This window comes from Psammomys obesus, unplaced genomic scaffold (assembly GCF_907164565.1).
Source record: "Psammomys obesus unplaced genomic scaffold, mPsaObe1.curated_primary_1811, whole genome shotgun sequence".
NCBI lineage: Eukaryota > Metazoa > Chordata > Mammalia > Rodentia > Muridae > Psammomys > Psammomys obesus.
This window is the reverse complement of record NW_026596057.1, coordinates 31,400,786-31,414,994: the sequence shown is the minus strand read 5'-3', so window position 1 is coordinate 31,414,994 and position 14,209 is coordinate 31,400,786. Positions and strand designations below refer to the sequence as shown.

Genomic DNA, 14,209 nt, shown 5'->3' with positions numbered 1-14,209 from the left:
TCAAGACAGAGTAACTCCTCCTTTCTAATCCATCTTTCTTTCCTCTAACAAAGTACTTTTCAAAATCTAGCAATGACAAGGGTCATGAAAAACTTGTTAACTATAAAAAAAAATTTAAAAAAAGAAAAGAAAAAAATTAAGTAGTAAGTCGCCATTCCCATAGCCTAGGCTCCCCTGTTATTTTTAGAACTTAACAGGAGTGCTTATCAAATTCATTAAATAATTTGCATCAAATGCTTATGGTGTGCGAGGTCAAGTACATACTTGTTGCATGAGATATTTTGATATTGATGGAGAATTAAGAATTGTGATCAGGAAATGAGTTCTCACTGTTATGACTCATAACATAACTCAATGCCCACTGTTCACAGCACAGACGAAGACACCTTCAGCCGTTAGGTGACGGGAAGGGGCTAGACAGACCTAGCATTAGGACTTTACGAGGGGTAGAAAACATGCACTCTACCTGCACTCTCTACTCCATCACTGTGCCTTAGAATCACAAGTTATAAACAAGCATTCAGTGTCTAGCTGTCATGGCAAAGAGGCACCGAACAAAGAGATTAGAGACATTTTGTAAATGTGAACACAGCATCACTGTTGCCCAGAAGTTCAAATTTGATATTGTTCTCGTGTGGATTTCAGAAACTAAATGCAATGCTGGAGTTGTGTGTCTTTTCCATTGATATCACATTTATATTTTGCTGTTTTTCTTTACTTTTCTGGGGCATATAATAAAAAGGAGCTGCCTGAAAGTTTATTTCCTATAGATACTGACTTAATGCATGAAAATAAAATGTAGGACTAAGTCATTTGTTGCTTAAAAAAGAAAAGTATATAATCTAAAGCTTTAATAAATTCTCAACATTAAATCAAAAATGTGTCTTGAAATGCTAAACACCATTTTTTATTACAAATGATTATGTAAGTGTATGTATTTTCAACACTAAAAATACATGTTAAGGAGGACTATCAGTGTCCTGTAGAAAAATATTTACCCTCTGTATTATTGGAGCAATTGTGGTAAACTTGGTCTCCCAAAACTGTCATCTATCTATCAACTATCTACTATCTATATATTGATTAATGACCTTTCTATTTATTGAATAAAATATTTAGCAAAGTGAATTTAAAGGTTTCTAGATCCCTTCATACACATTTTGAAAATGAATTCAAAGATGCTTCTTGGGCAAAAAAAAAAATGTTAAATAGCCTGATTTATAATTCAGGGGTGATTTGCTCTGCTACCTGAAGGATTCTTTTACACTCATTTAAAAAGAATTGTCAACTTTCCCTGAGAGAATACTTACAGTGGAAATATGCTGATTTATGACAAAATTCATATACACAACCTTAAATTCTTCTTCATAATTTTCTTTAGGTTTAAAAAAAATCATAGAGGGATGACTGCATGAGAAATAGTTTGTGAATTGTGACAAATTTCTGTGGCTTTGTGTATCTTTTAAAATCATCTTTATGCAGGAAACCTGAACCAAGAAAATTCACAGTTTACCTAAATGGATTTTTAATAATCCAATTCAAACGCAAAACAAGCTTGTTGTGATGACATCAACAAGAAAGTTATCTCAGGCTGTATTTCTTTTCCAGGCTCATAAATGACCCAAAACATACATTAATCATGTTAGTGCTATGTGTTTCAGAAGAAAATCAGAGGAGTAAAACATAAGAAAATTTTTAAATTGAATTCTGATAAGATTATTTTTTCTATTTAAAATTATCTTAGATTAAACATTATAAGGAGAAACGCTATCAACAAAACTCACATCCCAAAATAACACTACTCAAGAAATATTTATTGACCAGACCAGAAGTGTGGAAAGATCTTGAACTTAAGCAAGTAAGCAGCATCCTCTTGTTTATACTGTCCTGAAGGACACAGTGTTGTGTGAATCTTGGGAATTTTAACATTTTTGCTTCTTCAAGGCTGTGCTACCTACCCATCACCCAGGAAGGGCGGTGGCTCTACCAGAATTTCCACAGCAAAATTCATAAAAGCCATTATCGAGTAACTAAATTTATTAATTCAAAACTCATTCTGGATAAGATAACATGAAAAGTTAACTTTTAAAAAGCACCTAACATTTTTGAGCCTTTCTGGAGCCAAGCATTTGAGACCCTATTTTAATAATCATCAACATTTGAGGAAGCAACTTCTTGTCTCAAGAGACTGGCTTGCACACAACCAAATCTGTCTCATGATTTTAAACCATTCATATTTTTATCAAAATCATAAAAACTGACGTACTTAACAATTCCTTTAACTGTGGCAGACGTGGATTCAAGTTTATTGCTTTAGTAACATCCTTGAACAGTTTGCAAATAAAAACAGAGACAGCTTTCCTATTAAGTTGTATCATCTTCCCCCAAACACTTATGTCTTTTGAGCAGAAACAATGTTGCTGCCCTTTGGTAGGTCTTGTTTCTCTGAGCTATTAGAAGCTTGACTACGGAGTAGCAGCGGACGTTCTTACTATCTATCCCACACAACTTTTAAAAATATTCACCTCACACCAGCCTTCCCTGAAAAAGGAATGAAATATGAGGCAGTAAAAACAAATATGGATGTGCTTACCTGTGACAAATACTTCTGTGTCCAAAAAGGCAAAGCCAAAGGCCAGAAGCTTGAGCCACAAATACATGGCCATATCTGGAGATCAGCAGTGTCCCTAAGAAATAGCGTCCCCCTGAAAGGCAAAATAATGATTATCTCCCTAGAAGTTTGTCTCTGCAAAGCTAAGTCAAAAAATAAAAGAAACGAATGCCTACTTTGTTCTCTGTCTTATCAGATGGGGAGCAGGTTTCCTTCTCTGTTACCCTAAGAACAAACCACTTGCTAGCTACATGCACTGCTAAATGGTGATGTCAGATTCGGTTTTACTAACTTCTCCAAAAATACTGTAAAGGGTCCTCTTTGCAGGAAGTTAAAAAAAAAAGTTGTTCAAAGTCAGTGCAATGGCTTCTTACTTCCTTAATTCAAGTAATTACGCTGTTAGTACTTCTCAATTTTCCTCTAAAGGAAAACAGCCTTAAACTACACAAATGTTGCTCCCTTATAATCTTCTTTTGAGAAAGATTTTTTCAAAAATAACACATCCCTCCCAAGTCATCGATAAATTTCTTACCCAAGATATGACAAAACAGATTCCGCATGGCTATAACAACATAGGGGTTGGCAGATAACACAGTGACTAAGCTGGTCGAGGCTCTGAAGATAGTTCGAGATGACCAAGTGAACCAGACTGGCTAGCTGTCTTTTTCCTTATGTCTGCCAGCTCCTGCTATTTACGTAAGGAGTTCGGACTCAAATGATATGCCAGTTTCCTTAGTTTTGTGGCTTTCCTATGCAAAACTACCCTCACTGGGCTTAAAGAGCCTCCCAATGTTTTTTTTTTTTTTTTTTTTGGGGGGGGGGGGGAGGGGTGGTGGTGGTTTCATTTGGTTGTATTCGGGTATTACTGAGCAGTGCAGTGAGAATCTCCCTTCTGCCTCAGTGAATTCTGCTTCTAGATAGGAATACCTCTACATTTGGGGTTGCTCTGTGCTGTTCACCAGAGCAATGAAAATCAAGTGTTATCTTTTACAGAATTAACTTGTTCTTTCTTATCATGATTCTTTCCCACCCTGCCACACACACTCCTGTATTTACATTATAATACTGTACATACTGTATAATCTATATTTACATTATAATGCATTTACATTATTTCCCCCATTGCTTCTTTTTCCTGAACCCCTCCTATGTCCAATACACTGCTCCATCTCAAACTCATGACCTTTTCCTTTGTTATTATCATTACACACACACACACATGAACTCATATACACACATACGTACAACCAACTGAGTTTTTATAGTGTTGTGTATGTAAGTGTCTGTGTCCGTGTCTGAGTCTATGTTTGTCTATCTGTGCTTAGGGCTGACCACTTGGTATCATATAATTAATTAGGGAGCTCACCCTGGGGAAGATTAATTCTCACTCTCAACAGTCCTTAACTACCTTTCGTGTTTCATCTGGGGTAGGGGCCTCTGAGATTTCCCCATGTCAGCTGACCTTGTCATTGTTCAGGTCTTGTGAAGGCAGCAAGCCATTGTTGAGGTTTCGTGAGTGCACCTTTCTTGTATACCTATAAAAGACACTATTTTCCTTGTCCTCTCCCTTTTACATTCTTTCTGTTCCCTCATCTGTTTCCTGAGCGTGAGTATAGGGGTTGTGTTACAGATATATTTATTAGGCCCAGGCACCTCAAGGTCAGCCATTTTCTACGTTTGACCAGCTGTGGCCTCCTATACAGGCCTTGGTCTACTGCAAAAAGAAGCATCTTTGATGAGGACTGAATGTTCCACTTATCTGTGGGTATAAGGATGAGTATGTAGAATGAAATTAGAAATTTAATATTTAATACTTTTCATTTTTTGATAGTAGTCTTAGTAAATGTGCCAATAAGAAAATGCCTGCAGCTTAAAAAAAAGTCTCTATGATTTCAACAGTACAATTGAATAGATCTAATACAATTATGCTATCTACTTGAACTTAAAAATAAAAGAACATACTATAATTTATAGTTTAAAATATATCGATAATGTATGGGAGACAGGTAGGCAGTTGGAACCCCAAAGTTACTATAATCCCTGATTAGGAAATACTGTAGGGGTTTGTATTTTTGTAAATTGTGGGTGTGTGTATGTGTGTGTGTGTGTACAGGGTAGTGTACATGTGAAGGAAAGAAGTTAATGTTGAGAGTCTTCCTCTTATTACTCACCACATATGTTTTTGAGTTGGGGTCTCTCACTGAGCCTGAGCTCACCATTTAGGGTAGGCTGCATAGCCAATGAGCCCCTGTCTCTGAGCCCCCAGCACTGGGTTATACACATGCATAGTTACTTTTACATGTGTTCTGGGGATCCAAACTTTGGTGGTCCTCATGTGTGCACAAGCAAGCCACTGAGCCAACTCCCCAACACCCTACAGATAAGATTTTTGATAGTTAAAACTTACCTGTTTTCCTCACTTTGATTACAAGGAGCTGCAGGGTCAGCCTTGCATTTCCTTGTGTACATAGAAATAACCTTACAGCTTAAACTCTTGATAATAAAATTTTAAACCTTAAGGAATCGTACTATTTTCTGTTTACCCCAAATTATATATAATACATATAAGCTACGCCACTTGGGCTGACAATTCTCTTCACGAGGTCCATATGCTATCTGACAGAACAGCCAATACAGGACAGGAGAGCTCTCCATTTGGGTTGGTCAAGGTAGTCCATGAGACTCTCAGAACATTACAGGCTTTTGCTGATACCTGCTGGAATCCCAAAGGCTGAAGGGAAGCCCCTATTGCTGAAGGTACCACACTCTGGACACAGGGCTCAGATCTAATCAGAAAAGCTAGATCCAATCTGAAAGCTTCCTTCCTGTGGGCTGGTTTTCATTGTACCATCTGCCTGGGGAGGGAAGCAATGAATAGTCCTACACAGCCATCTGTGGAACCTATGAACCACAATAATGAACAACACGGCAATATATTCCTAAAGTGCGATAGGGGCACTCATATGTGAATACCAGCAGCCTTTCAACACGAGGGAAATTACGCCTCACACCGGGAACATTGCCAACTACCTGAGCTAAGTGAGACCATAGCCCTTTGAGGAAAACCTACTCCTACCACTTTACTAGAACAAAATAATTCTTAGCTCCTGCATTGGAAAACGTATCCTTATAACTATACATAAGTGTAGCCCTTACTGCATCAAAGAAGCTTCTTTTTGTAAGAAATCGAAACTGTTTTAGAGTATCAATTGGTCATGATACAGAGAACAATTGACTGAGGGAACCTCTGTCACTATCAATTCTTTGTGGACAGGCATACATTACACGTAGTTGGGTGGGACCCTTAGTGATGGCTTCCCTGTTACTTGTATGCAGCTGCTTTGTTGGTCCCCTATGACCAGACTTACTGGGACCCAGTGGGCAGCTTCCAAGGGTACCTGAGAGAAAATATCCTATATCTTAATAAGGGTATCTGCTTCCTGATTTCCAGGGCTGTGGGCTCTCAAACAGAAAACTACCAGAGATTCTGATTTCTGTTGAGCTCTGTTAAATATTTCTTTCCACATTTGTTGCCTCTACAGTAGCCAGCACCTGCCAGTCTCCCTTTCTGCAGTGGGACATCCATAAAGTGAGGCCTCTATAAAGCCCAACTGTCAGCACAGATTGTCAGAGAACATGTCTCCCAAGTCTGAGGAGCTATTATTATTCATACTGCTCTTAACTTACCTCACGACTGCTTTGCCTTCTCTTTCTTCCTGCCACATAGTGTCTGCATTCATATGTGTTGCTATAGTTACCCACTCCTGTTTCATGTGTTTACTAGTGCCATCTATATACCAGGAAGCAGCTACAGGGATGCATTTTATCCCTTCCAGTACTTTAATGGTTTAGCTGTTGGTTCAATTACTGGGGCATTCTCAGTGGCTTTTAAAGGACGTTGGTCCTAGGAGAGCCTGGATGGCTTTAAGAATGGGGCTTGTAGACGGCATCCTAGTTGTTATAAGTATCATGCCACTTTTGCAAAGTTTCATTTTGTGCCATAGCAAAAATGGGTTTAGCAAGGAGAACTTCAGTTCAGCCCTTGACTGGGTAAGCTGCTTTTCAGTCACTGGAGTGGAACTAGTTAGAGAGTCCACCTGTTGCAATGCATTCTATACCACTAGCAGCTGTGGTCCTAGTGATGTATGTGGAGTCTGTTCCTTTACATGGCTGAGGCCAAAACCTTACTGAACTCAGGTTGCTATTGCCACAGCTCCCAGCTCCAGCCTTCTGAACTTCCGGTGAGTTCTAACAGGAAGGGACACTGGGGTGGTGGGGTAGCTGTTTAGCCTGTCCTACAAAGCTTGTCCTTATTCCTTTAAGAGTACCTAGATACCCCTTAGATGTTCTTCTAGATCTGCAAAACCCTCAGAGCCTATCACAGGTAAGAAGTGCACAAGTGACGATGTGAACCCAAACCTCATCTTACTTTCTTTACTAGTCTCTCATTTTTCCTCTTTCTCCAATTGCTTGATTTGTGTAGTTTTATAACTTTCTATCCCTAAAAGATAGGACATTAAAACAGTAATGCCCCATTCTTTCTCTCTTTTTTTTCCTTAATTTTTGAGTAATCTATATAGTATATTTTGATCATATTCCCCTTCCTACCAACTACTCACAGATCTACCCACTTCTTCCCTATCCAGTTTTGTAGCCTTCATTTTTTTTTGTTGTTGTTGTTGTTTGTTTGTTTGTTTGGGTTTTAAACCCATGGAGTCTAATTTTTGCTGCTCACAATTCCTGAATGCATGACCATCCATTGGAACGTATTTGACTCACCACAGCCTACACTGACTTTCTTTTCCCCAGTAGTTAATAATTGCCAATATCTCCTCAGATAAGAGTGGAGCTTCTGCTCTCTCCCTTCCCCAAACTAGGATTCCTCTCCTGCTTCCTAGGCCTGTCTGAGATTTCCTAAGTCTTATGAATGTTGTCAAAACCATTTTGAGTTCACATATGAAGTGGCTCAGATGTGTTAAGAACATATTTTTCCCTTGTATTCATCTACTATTATGTCTCTCAGAACTTTTCCACTTTTTTTAACAATAATCTTTGATAAGATTTCCTGTCTTTTGCCCAAAGCTTGGCTATGAGTCTCAGCATCTGCTTTGATATCGTGCTGAGTAGAGTCTTTCAGAAGTTCTCTGTTGTAGGCTCCTGTTTTCTCCTTCTTTTGACATCTATCTTATTTGCCTTTCTCAATGAGGATTGATTGTCTTACCCTGGGTCCTCCTTCTTGCTTAGCTTCTTTAGGTGTACAGATTTTAGTACTTATGAAAGAAAGGGGGGAGATAGAAAGACCTAAAGGAGTTCCACAAGAAGAGCAACAGAACCAAAAAATGTAGGTACAGGGGTCTTTTTTTGAGACTGATACTCCAACCAAAGACCATGCATGGAGATAACCAAAAACCCCTTCTCAGATGTAGCCCATGACAGCTCAGTCTCCAAGTAGATTCCCTAATAAGGGAAACAGGGGTTGTCTCTGAAGTGAACACAGTGGCTGGGTCTTTGATCACCTTCCCCTGTGGGGGGGGGGGGGGTGCAGCCTTACCAGGCCACAGAGGAAGACAATGTAGCCAGTGCTGGTGAGACCTGATAGCCTAGGGTCAGATGGAAGAGGAAGCTCCCCTATCAGTGGACTGGAGGAAGAGAGGGAGGGAGGTTGAGATTGGGAGAGGATGAGGGAGGGGGCTACAGCTGGGATTCAAAGTGAATAAACTGTAATACATAAAAATAAATTAATTAAAAAAATAAAAACACTAATCTTTGAGCCTTGGAGTTACAGGTTATGATATATATGTCATATTTAGGACTGAACATTATACAGTCTCTTATTCTTTGCATTATGTTCAGGGTGGGCCTATGTGTTAATTGCCATCTTCAAAAAGCAAAGTCTTTGATAAGGGTTGAGAGATGTACTAATCTATAATGATAAGACATTAAGATGCAATTTAACATTATGTCCATTTTTATAGAATAACAGTAGTAGCTTCTCCCATAAGACTTGTGGTCCACCTCACTTCAGGTTCTTGAATCCAATGATTCTAAGTATTGATTTAATCTTATGGAGGAACCTTAGATCCAATCAGAAAGTGGTTGGTTATTCTTGTGACACTGGCGCCACTATTGCACCAATGGGCCTATCTTTATAGTCAGTTAACCTCTGTAGCTTGCTTGGTTCACAGATAAGTAAAACTGATGATTATTTTTCTCTTCTAGTATTGAGTATTGAACTTTCTAGCATCATGAATCTGACCAATAGGGATAAAGCTCCCAGGTTAGTACCAGCTTTATTTATCCATGATCTATGACTCATGTATGTGTTGTCTTCAGCAGTAGTGTCTTACCATCAACTTTTGGAAGATAACAAAGAGTTCAAGAAATATTTTTGGGTCTATGTGACCATTCCCAGCATTGAGCATTTTTATTTGCTACCCCGTGGTGTCAAGTAAAACATCATCACTCTGCTACTGGGTAATTTCATTTAAACTCTTTTTATAACTGTAGATGTATATATTTTAAGACATTTTCTACAGATCACTAGTGTTAGTTATTTCTGTCCTCTAGCTCACCTTTTTGTTCCTCACTCCACTTAGTCCTTCCTTCTCTGTTCTCCTCTTCACCCCATAGTACCACTGCATTATATCTCCCCTCTTTTTAAAACCTCCCTTTCCCATGGTCCATCACATGTTTTCTTTCATTTGTGGTTGTTAATTTCCTTTTCTTTTACATTTCTCCTTTACAACTTTCATATATGTATATCTGCCTCTTCTTCCTCCTGTTCCCTGACCTTGGTTATTGGGTTTTTGGGAGCTAATTGTTAAAGAAGTCTCATTTAGGGTTGAACACCCAATCTCTTAATGTTAATACTTTGACGAGTAATGGTTATCTATTAACCACTGACCACTTGGAAAGAAACAGTCTCTGGCCAATATTGAGAACAGTCCAGGTCTATGGGTATAAACATAAATATTCAGAAGAGAATTTGAAAATGATCATTTAGCAAAATACAAATAATAGGCTCCACTCCAGGGACTAAAATCTTCCCAGCCATGGGCTTTAAATCAGTTTTACCATATCAGGTATGAAATCCTTCCTGTGGAGTAGATTTCAGACACAGTCAGAAAGTGGTGGTTATACAAAAACTGTTATGTCACTATTACATCAATGATCACAATTTACATGATAGTTTAATATTATACCATGCAGGGTAAGACTACTTCCCTACAACCTGCACAGCACTTTGTCACCATAAGAGCTAGCAAGGAGGAAAGAAGCGTCCTAGGCAGTTTCAAATTTCTGTAGGTCTTATAAGCAAAGTATGTTGTGTCTTCAGCAATAGGGCTATACTACATATTTATATTGGTAAACAAAGCAATGGAAATGTACAGTGTTGACTTCTGAAGCCTCCCTGACCAATAGTCGGTACCCTGTGCTGGATTTTGCCATTTTTTTCTTATTTAAAAATTAAAATAGTCTGTAAACTGCATTGTACAGCCACGTAGGGCACCTCCATTTAAGCACCTTTTTATTTGTAATTGTATTTTGAAATTAGCTTAGTAATCATTTGCTTTCCATAAGGCTTTTTTAATGGACCCTTAGTTTTAATTACTCTACTCTCTCCATCTTTCTCTACCCCCGTTTCTACAACAGTATGGCTTAAACCTTTAGCCCCCGTGTCCTTCCACCTCCTGTCATATCACATGTGACTCTCAGTTATATTTTTAAATGGCTGGCAAGATAGTAGGTTTTCCGAAGGCTACTTAATAGACCTTTCCTTTAACCTAGCCTTCTCCCCACACTCCCTTCTTTTATCCCATATTCCTATAGCCTTTCCTGTCCAAGTCTTTTTATCATAAGGATTTTACTTCTTTGATTTCCCTTTACTTGTTATCTAGTTTATCACCCTCTTTAATATACCTGTGCCCCCAAATGCCCAGATTGCTAGCTTCCTCTTATGGTCCAAGGTAAAAACACACAGAAAGATTTAAAACCAAGATCTACATATTAGAGTGGGTATGCAAATTTTGTTTTCTCAGTCTGAAATAATGTATTCAGTCTAATTTTTTTCTAGTTCTATCCACTTCTCTGAAAATTTCCTGATTCCCTTTGTCTTTAGAGCTGATCAGTGTGTAATACCCAGCTGTGTATATGTACAGCAGCTTACTTATCATGCATCTCATGAGGGATTTTGAAGCTAATTCCATTTTCTAGCTTTTGTAAATACAGCGGCAGTGAGCATGGATGTTCACTGAATTTCAGCATTTTTGCTTCCTGCGGGTGCATGCCCTAAGTGGCAGAGCTGGGTCTCATTCCTTCAGGGGCATGCCCAAAAGTGGCATAGCCTGATCTCGTGGTGGCTCTGGTTCCAGCTTGATGTCTTAGTCACTGTCTATTGCTGTGTAGAGACACTATGACCATGGCAACTTACAGAAGGAATCATTTAATTGGGGGCTTGCTTATAGTTTCTGTTATAGAGGTTTTGTCTATCATCATCATGGCGGTGAGTACGGCAGCGTGCAGGCAGGCACTGGAGCAGCAGCTGAGAGGCACATTCTGATTTATATGTCGACAGAGAAAAAGGCTGGGTCCACATGGGCTTTGGAAGCCTCCAAGCTCATCCCCAGTGACAGTCATTCTTCAACAAGTGCAGACTTACTCCAACAAGGCCACACCTAATCCGTATGATCTTTTCAAACAGTTCCACTCTCTGGTGACTAAGCGTTCAACTATATGAATCTGTGGGGGCATTCTTATTCAAACCACCACACTTGGTTAGAGACATGAAGACTTAGTTCAACAATAATTGCACTGGTTTAACAGCATATCAACTGTGAAACAAAACTCCATCTTTGCTCATACAAGCCTATTGAAATTCATTTGTAGTGAACAACTCTATCATTGCCCATGCCTTTCTTCAAGAAAACAGTTGTGTTCCATTAACTTGCTCTTATTCAAAGTATTTGATAAAACAGAGGCCCAATGAAAACTGTATGACATGTAATCATATTAAAATGGAGAATGTATACATACAATAGTAATGCCATTTTATCAACCTTAGAAAGGTATCTGGATTTCAGAGAGTAAACACATTGGTTTATTCCAGAATACATCTGAAACAATTCCAAAGCTTGATCAATAAAAATTTAAAACAAGTACAACTGACTGACAATATAGTTAAGTAAAATATCACTCAAATTACTCAAAGCATTTTCAATAGTTTTCATTACACAACTTATATAAAAACACATTATATGAGGTTACTACAGAAGTGGACATTAATATTTTTTCATTCAACAAATGAGCTTCTGATAGAAGACAATTATTTGCCTGTCATGCGGGGAACAATGATCATCAAAACTAAGCATGTTCCATGCCATATCTTTCTATAGTGGAAAATACAGTCATTAATTAATCATCAAGGACAAATTCCTTACACAAGGAAGTACTTGAAGCTCTGATTTGAACACATGATATTACAATTGGTCTAATCTTGATGTAGAAAAGTCTGCCTGAAATAAAAAGGTTGAAAGTATATCTGAGACAATAGTAGATGTTAAGTGAGTCTTGGGAGAAGAAAGAATATTCCAGACAGAAAATAAAATAAAGTTAAAGAAGGAATCTGTGTGCAAAGAATGAAAACAACTGTATGTGCCATTGTGAAGAACAGAAAAGTGTGGGAAATGATGAAGCTTCACAGGGAGAAAACAAGAACCAAAGTTTGCCAGAACTTCCGGGCTCCAAGAATTTAACTTTATCCAAAAGTAATAAGGTCTTACAGGATCCCTGTAAGCGCTAGTGCTGATATGCCAGCAAGTCCGCGTTGGAAGAGTTTGCACTGTCACTGTTTTCTGTCTCATGTGAATTCCCAGCAGTGTTATGTTAGTCTTCACTTTTCTAACCATTGTCTTTTGTCAGCTTCTGAAACATCCTCTGCACATTGTCTTTGGCCTGCTTGGCTCTGTCATAGCAATTTCCGTGTTGGGTCTTCTTTACCCAACTAACTTTCAAGGATTGCTATGACATGCTAAGAGCTCAGTATTGACCCCTTTCTGCCTTCCCGAGTGACTCACAAATTTGCAGCTTGAGCCAAGGCTTTCATGCTGAAACACAGATTTACATTATGAACCAGATCTTGTTCTTGACCTCTCAAAGTTTCTCAAAGTTACTGCATATTGCTTTGGCTAGTGTTTATCTGCTCTAGTGTGTCTAAACATTTCAGTATATAGCTTTTCCTGTTGCAGTAGTTTAAATGCAACACTTTCCATCTCTGGGCTGATTCATGCAGGTTCTCTCATGCTTTACTCTTAGAAACATCAGCTAGTGTGAAGTCTCTAGATTTAAATATGTTGCTACAGTCTTAATAACACTGTCTACTCCTTTTTGGTGTGTCTGCTTCTTCTTTTTCCAGGGTTTTTAAGTGGACCATTAAGTTGCTTGAATGAGCTGTCTCGAATTTCTTCTTGAAGGCACTTAGTGCTATGAACTTTCCTCTTAGCACTGCTTTCATTGTGTCCCACAAGTTTGGGTATGTTGTGTCTTCATTTTCATTGATTTCTAGAAATACTTTAATTTCTTTCTTTATTTCTTCCCTGACCCAGCTGTCATTTAGTAACAAGTTGTTCAGTTTCCATGTGCGTGTAGGCTTTTTGCTATTTCTGTTGAAGTCCAGCTTTATTCCATGGTGATCAGCCAAGATACAGGGGATTATTTCAATCTTCTTGTATCTGTTGAGGCTTGCTTTGTGACCAACTATATGGTTTATTTTGGAGAAGGTTCCATGAGGTGCTGAGAAGAAGGTAAATTCTTTTGTGTTTGGGTGTAAAGTTCTGTAAATGTCTGTTAGGTCCATTTGATTCATGACCTCTGTCAGAGACATTGTTTCTTTGTTTAATTTCTGTTTTGTTGACCTGTCCTTTGTTGAGAGTGGGGTGTTGAAGTCTCCCACTATTAATGTGTGGGGATCTATATGTGGTTTAAATTTTATCAATGTTTCTTTAACAAATGTGGGTGCTCTTGTATTGGGGGCATAGATGTTCAGGATTGTGATGTCTTCCTATTGGAATTTTCCTTTGATGAGTATGAAGTGTCCTTCCCCATCTCTTTTTATTAATTTTGGTTGAAAGTCTATTTTATCAGATATTAGAATGGCTTCTCCTGCTTGCTTCTTGGGTCTGTTTGCTTGGAAAGTCGTCTTCCAACCCTTTACCCTAAGGTAATGTCTATCTTTGTGTCTTAGGTGTGTTTCTTGTATGCAACAGATTGCTGGGTTTTGTTTACGTATCCATTCTGTTAATCTGTGTCTTTTTATTGGAGAGTTGAGTCCATTGATGTTGAGAGAGATTAATGACCAGTGGCTGTTAGATCCTTTGATTTTGATGTTGGCTGTGGTCATAAGGTTGTGTGTTTGGTTGCTTTTTGTTTTACTGTAGTAAGGTTAATTTTTTTCCTGTGTTTTCTTGACAGAAGCTAATTTTCTTGGGTTGTATTTTCCCTTCCAGTGTCTTCTGTAATGCTGGATTTGTTTGTAGGTATTGTTGAAATTTGTTTTTGTCATTGAATATCTTGTTTTCTCCGTCTATGAGGACTGAGAGTTTT

The 14,209-nt window shown here is 38.4% G+C and overlaps 1 protein-coding gene across 3 annotated transcripts in view; it reads right to left on the bottom strand.

Annotated features, from left to right (window-relative positions):
- Positions 1-2,857, bottom strand: part of Ptprc (protein tyrosine phosphatase receptor type C) — a 117,451-nt gene extending 114,594 nt beyond the window's left edge. For all 3 annotated transcript variants that reach the window (XM_055624670.1, XM_055624671.1, XM_055624672.1), the window contains exons 1-2: positions 2,788-2,857; positions 2,594-2,705 (exon numbers count right to left, since the gene is read on the bottom strand). In XM_055624670.1, coding sequence (XP_055480645.1) covers positions 2,594-2,666 — 73 coding nt within the window. In that variant the 5' untranslated portion in view covers positions 2,667-2,705; positions 2,788-2,857. The remainder of the gene's footprint in view (positions 1-2,593; positions 2,706-2,787) is intronic.
- Positions 2,858-14,209: the final 11,352 nt, after the last annotated feature.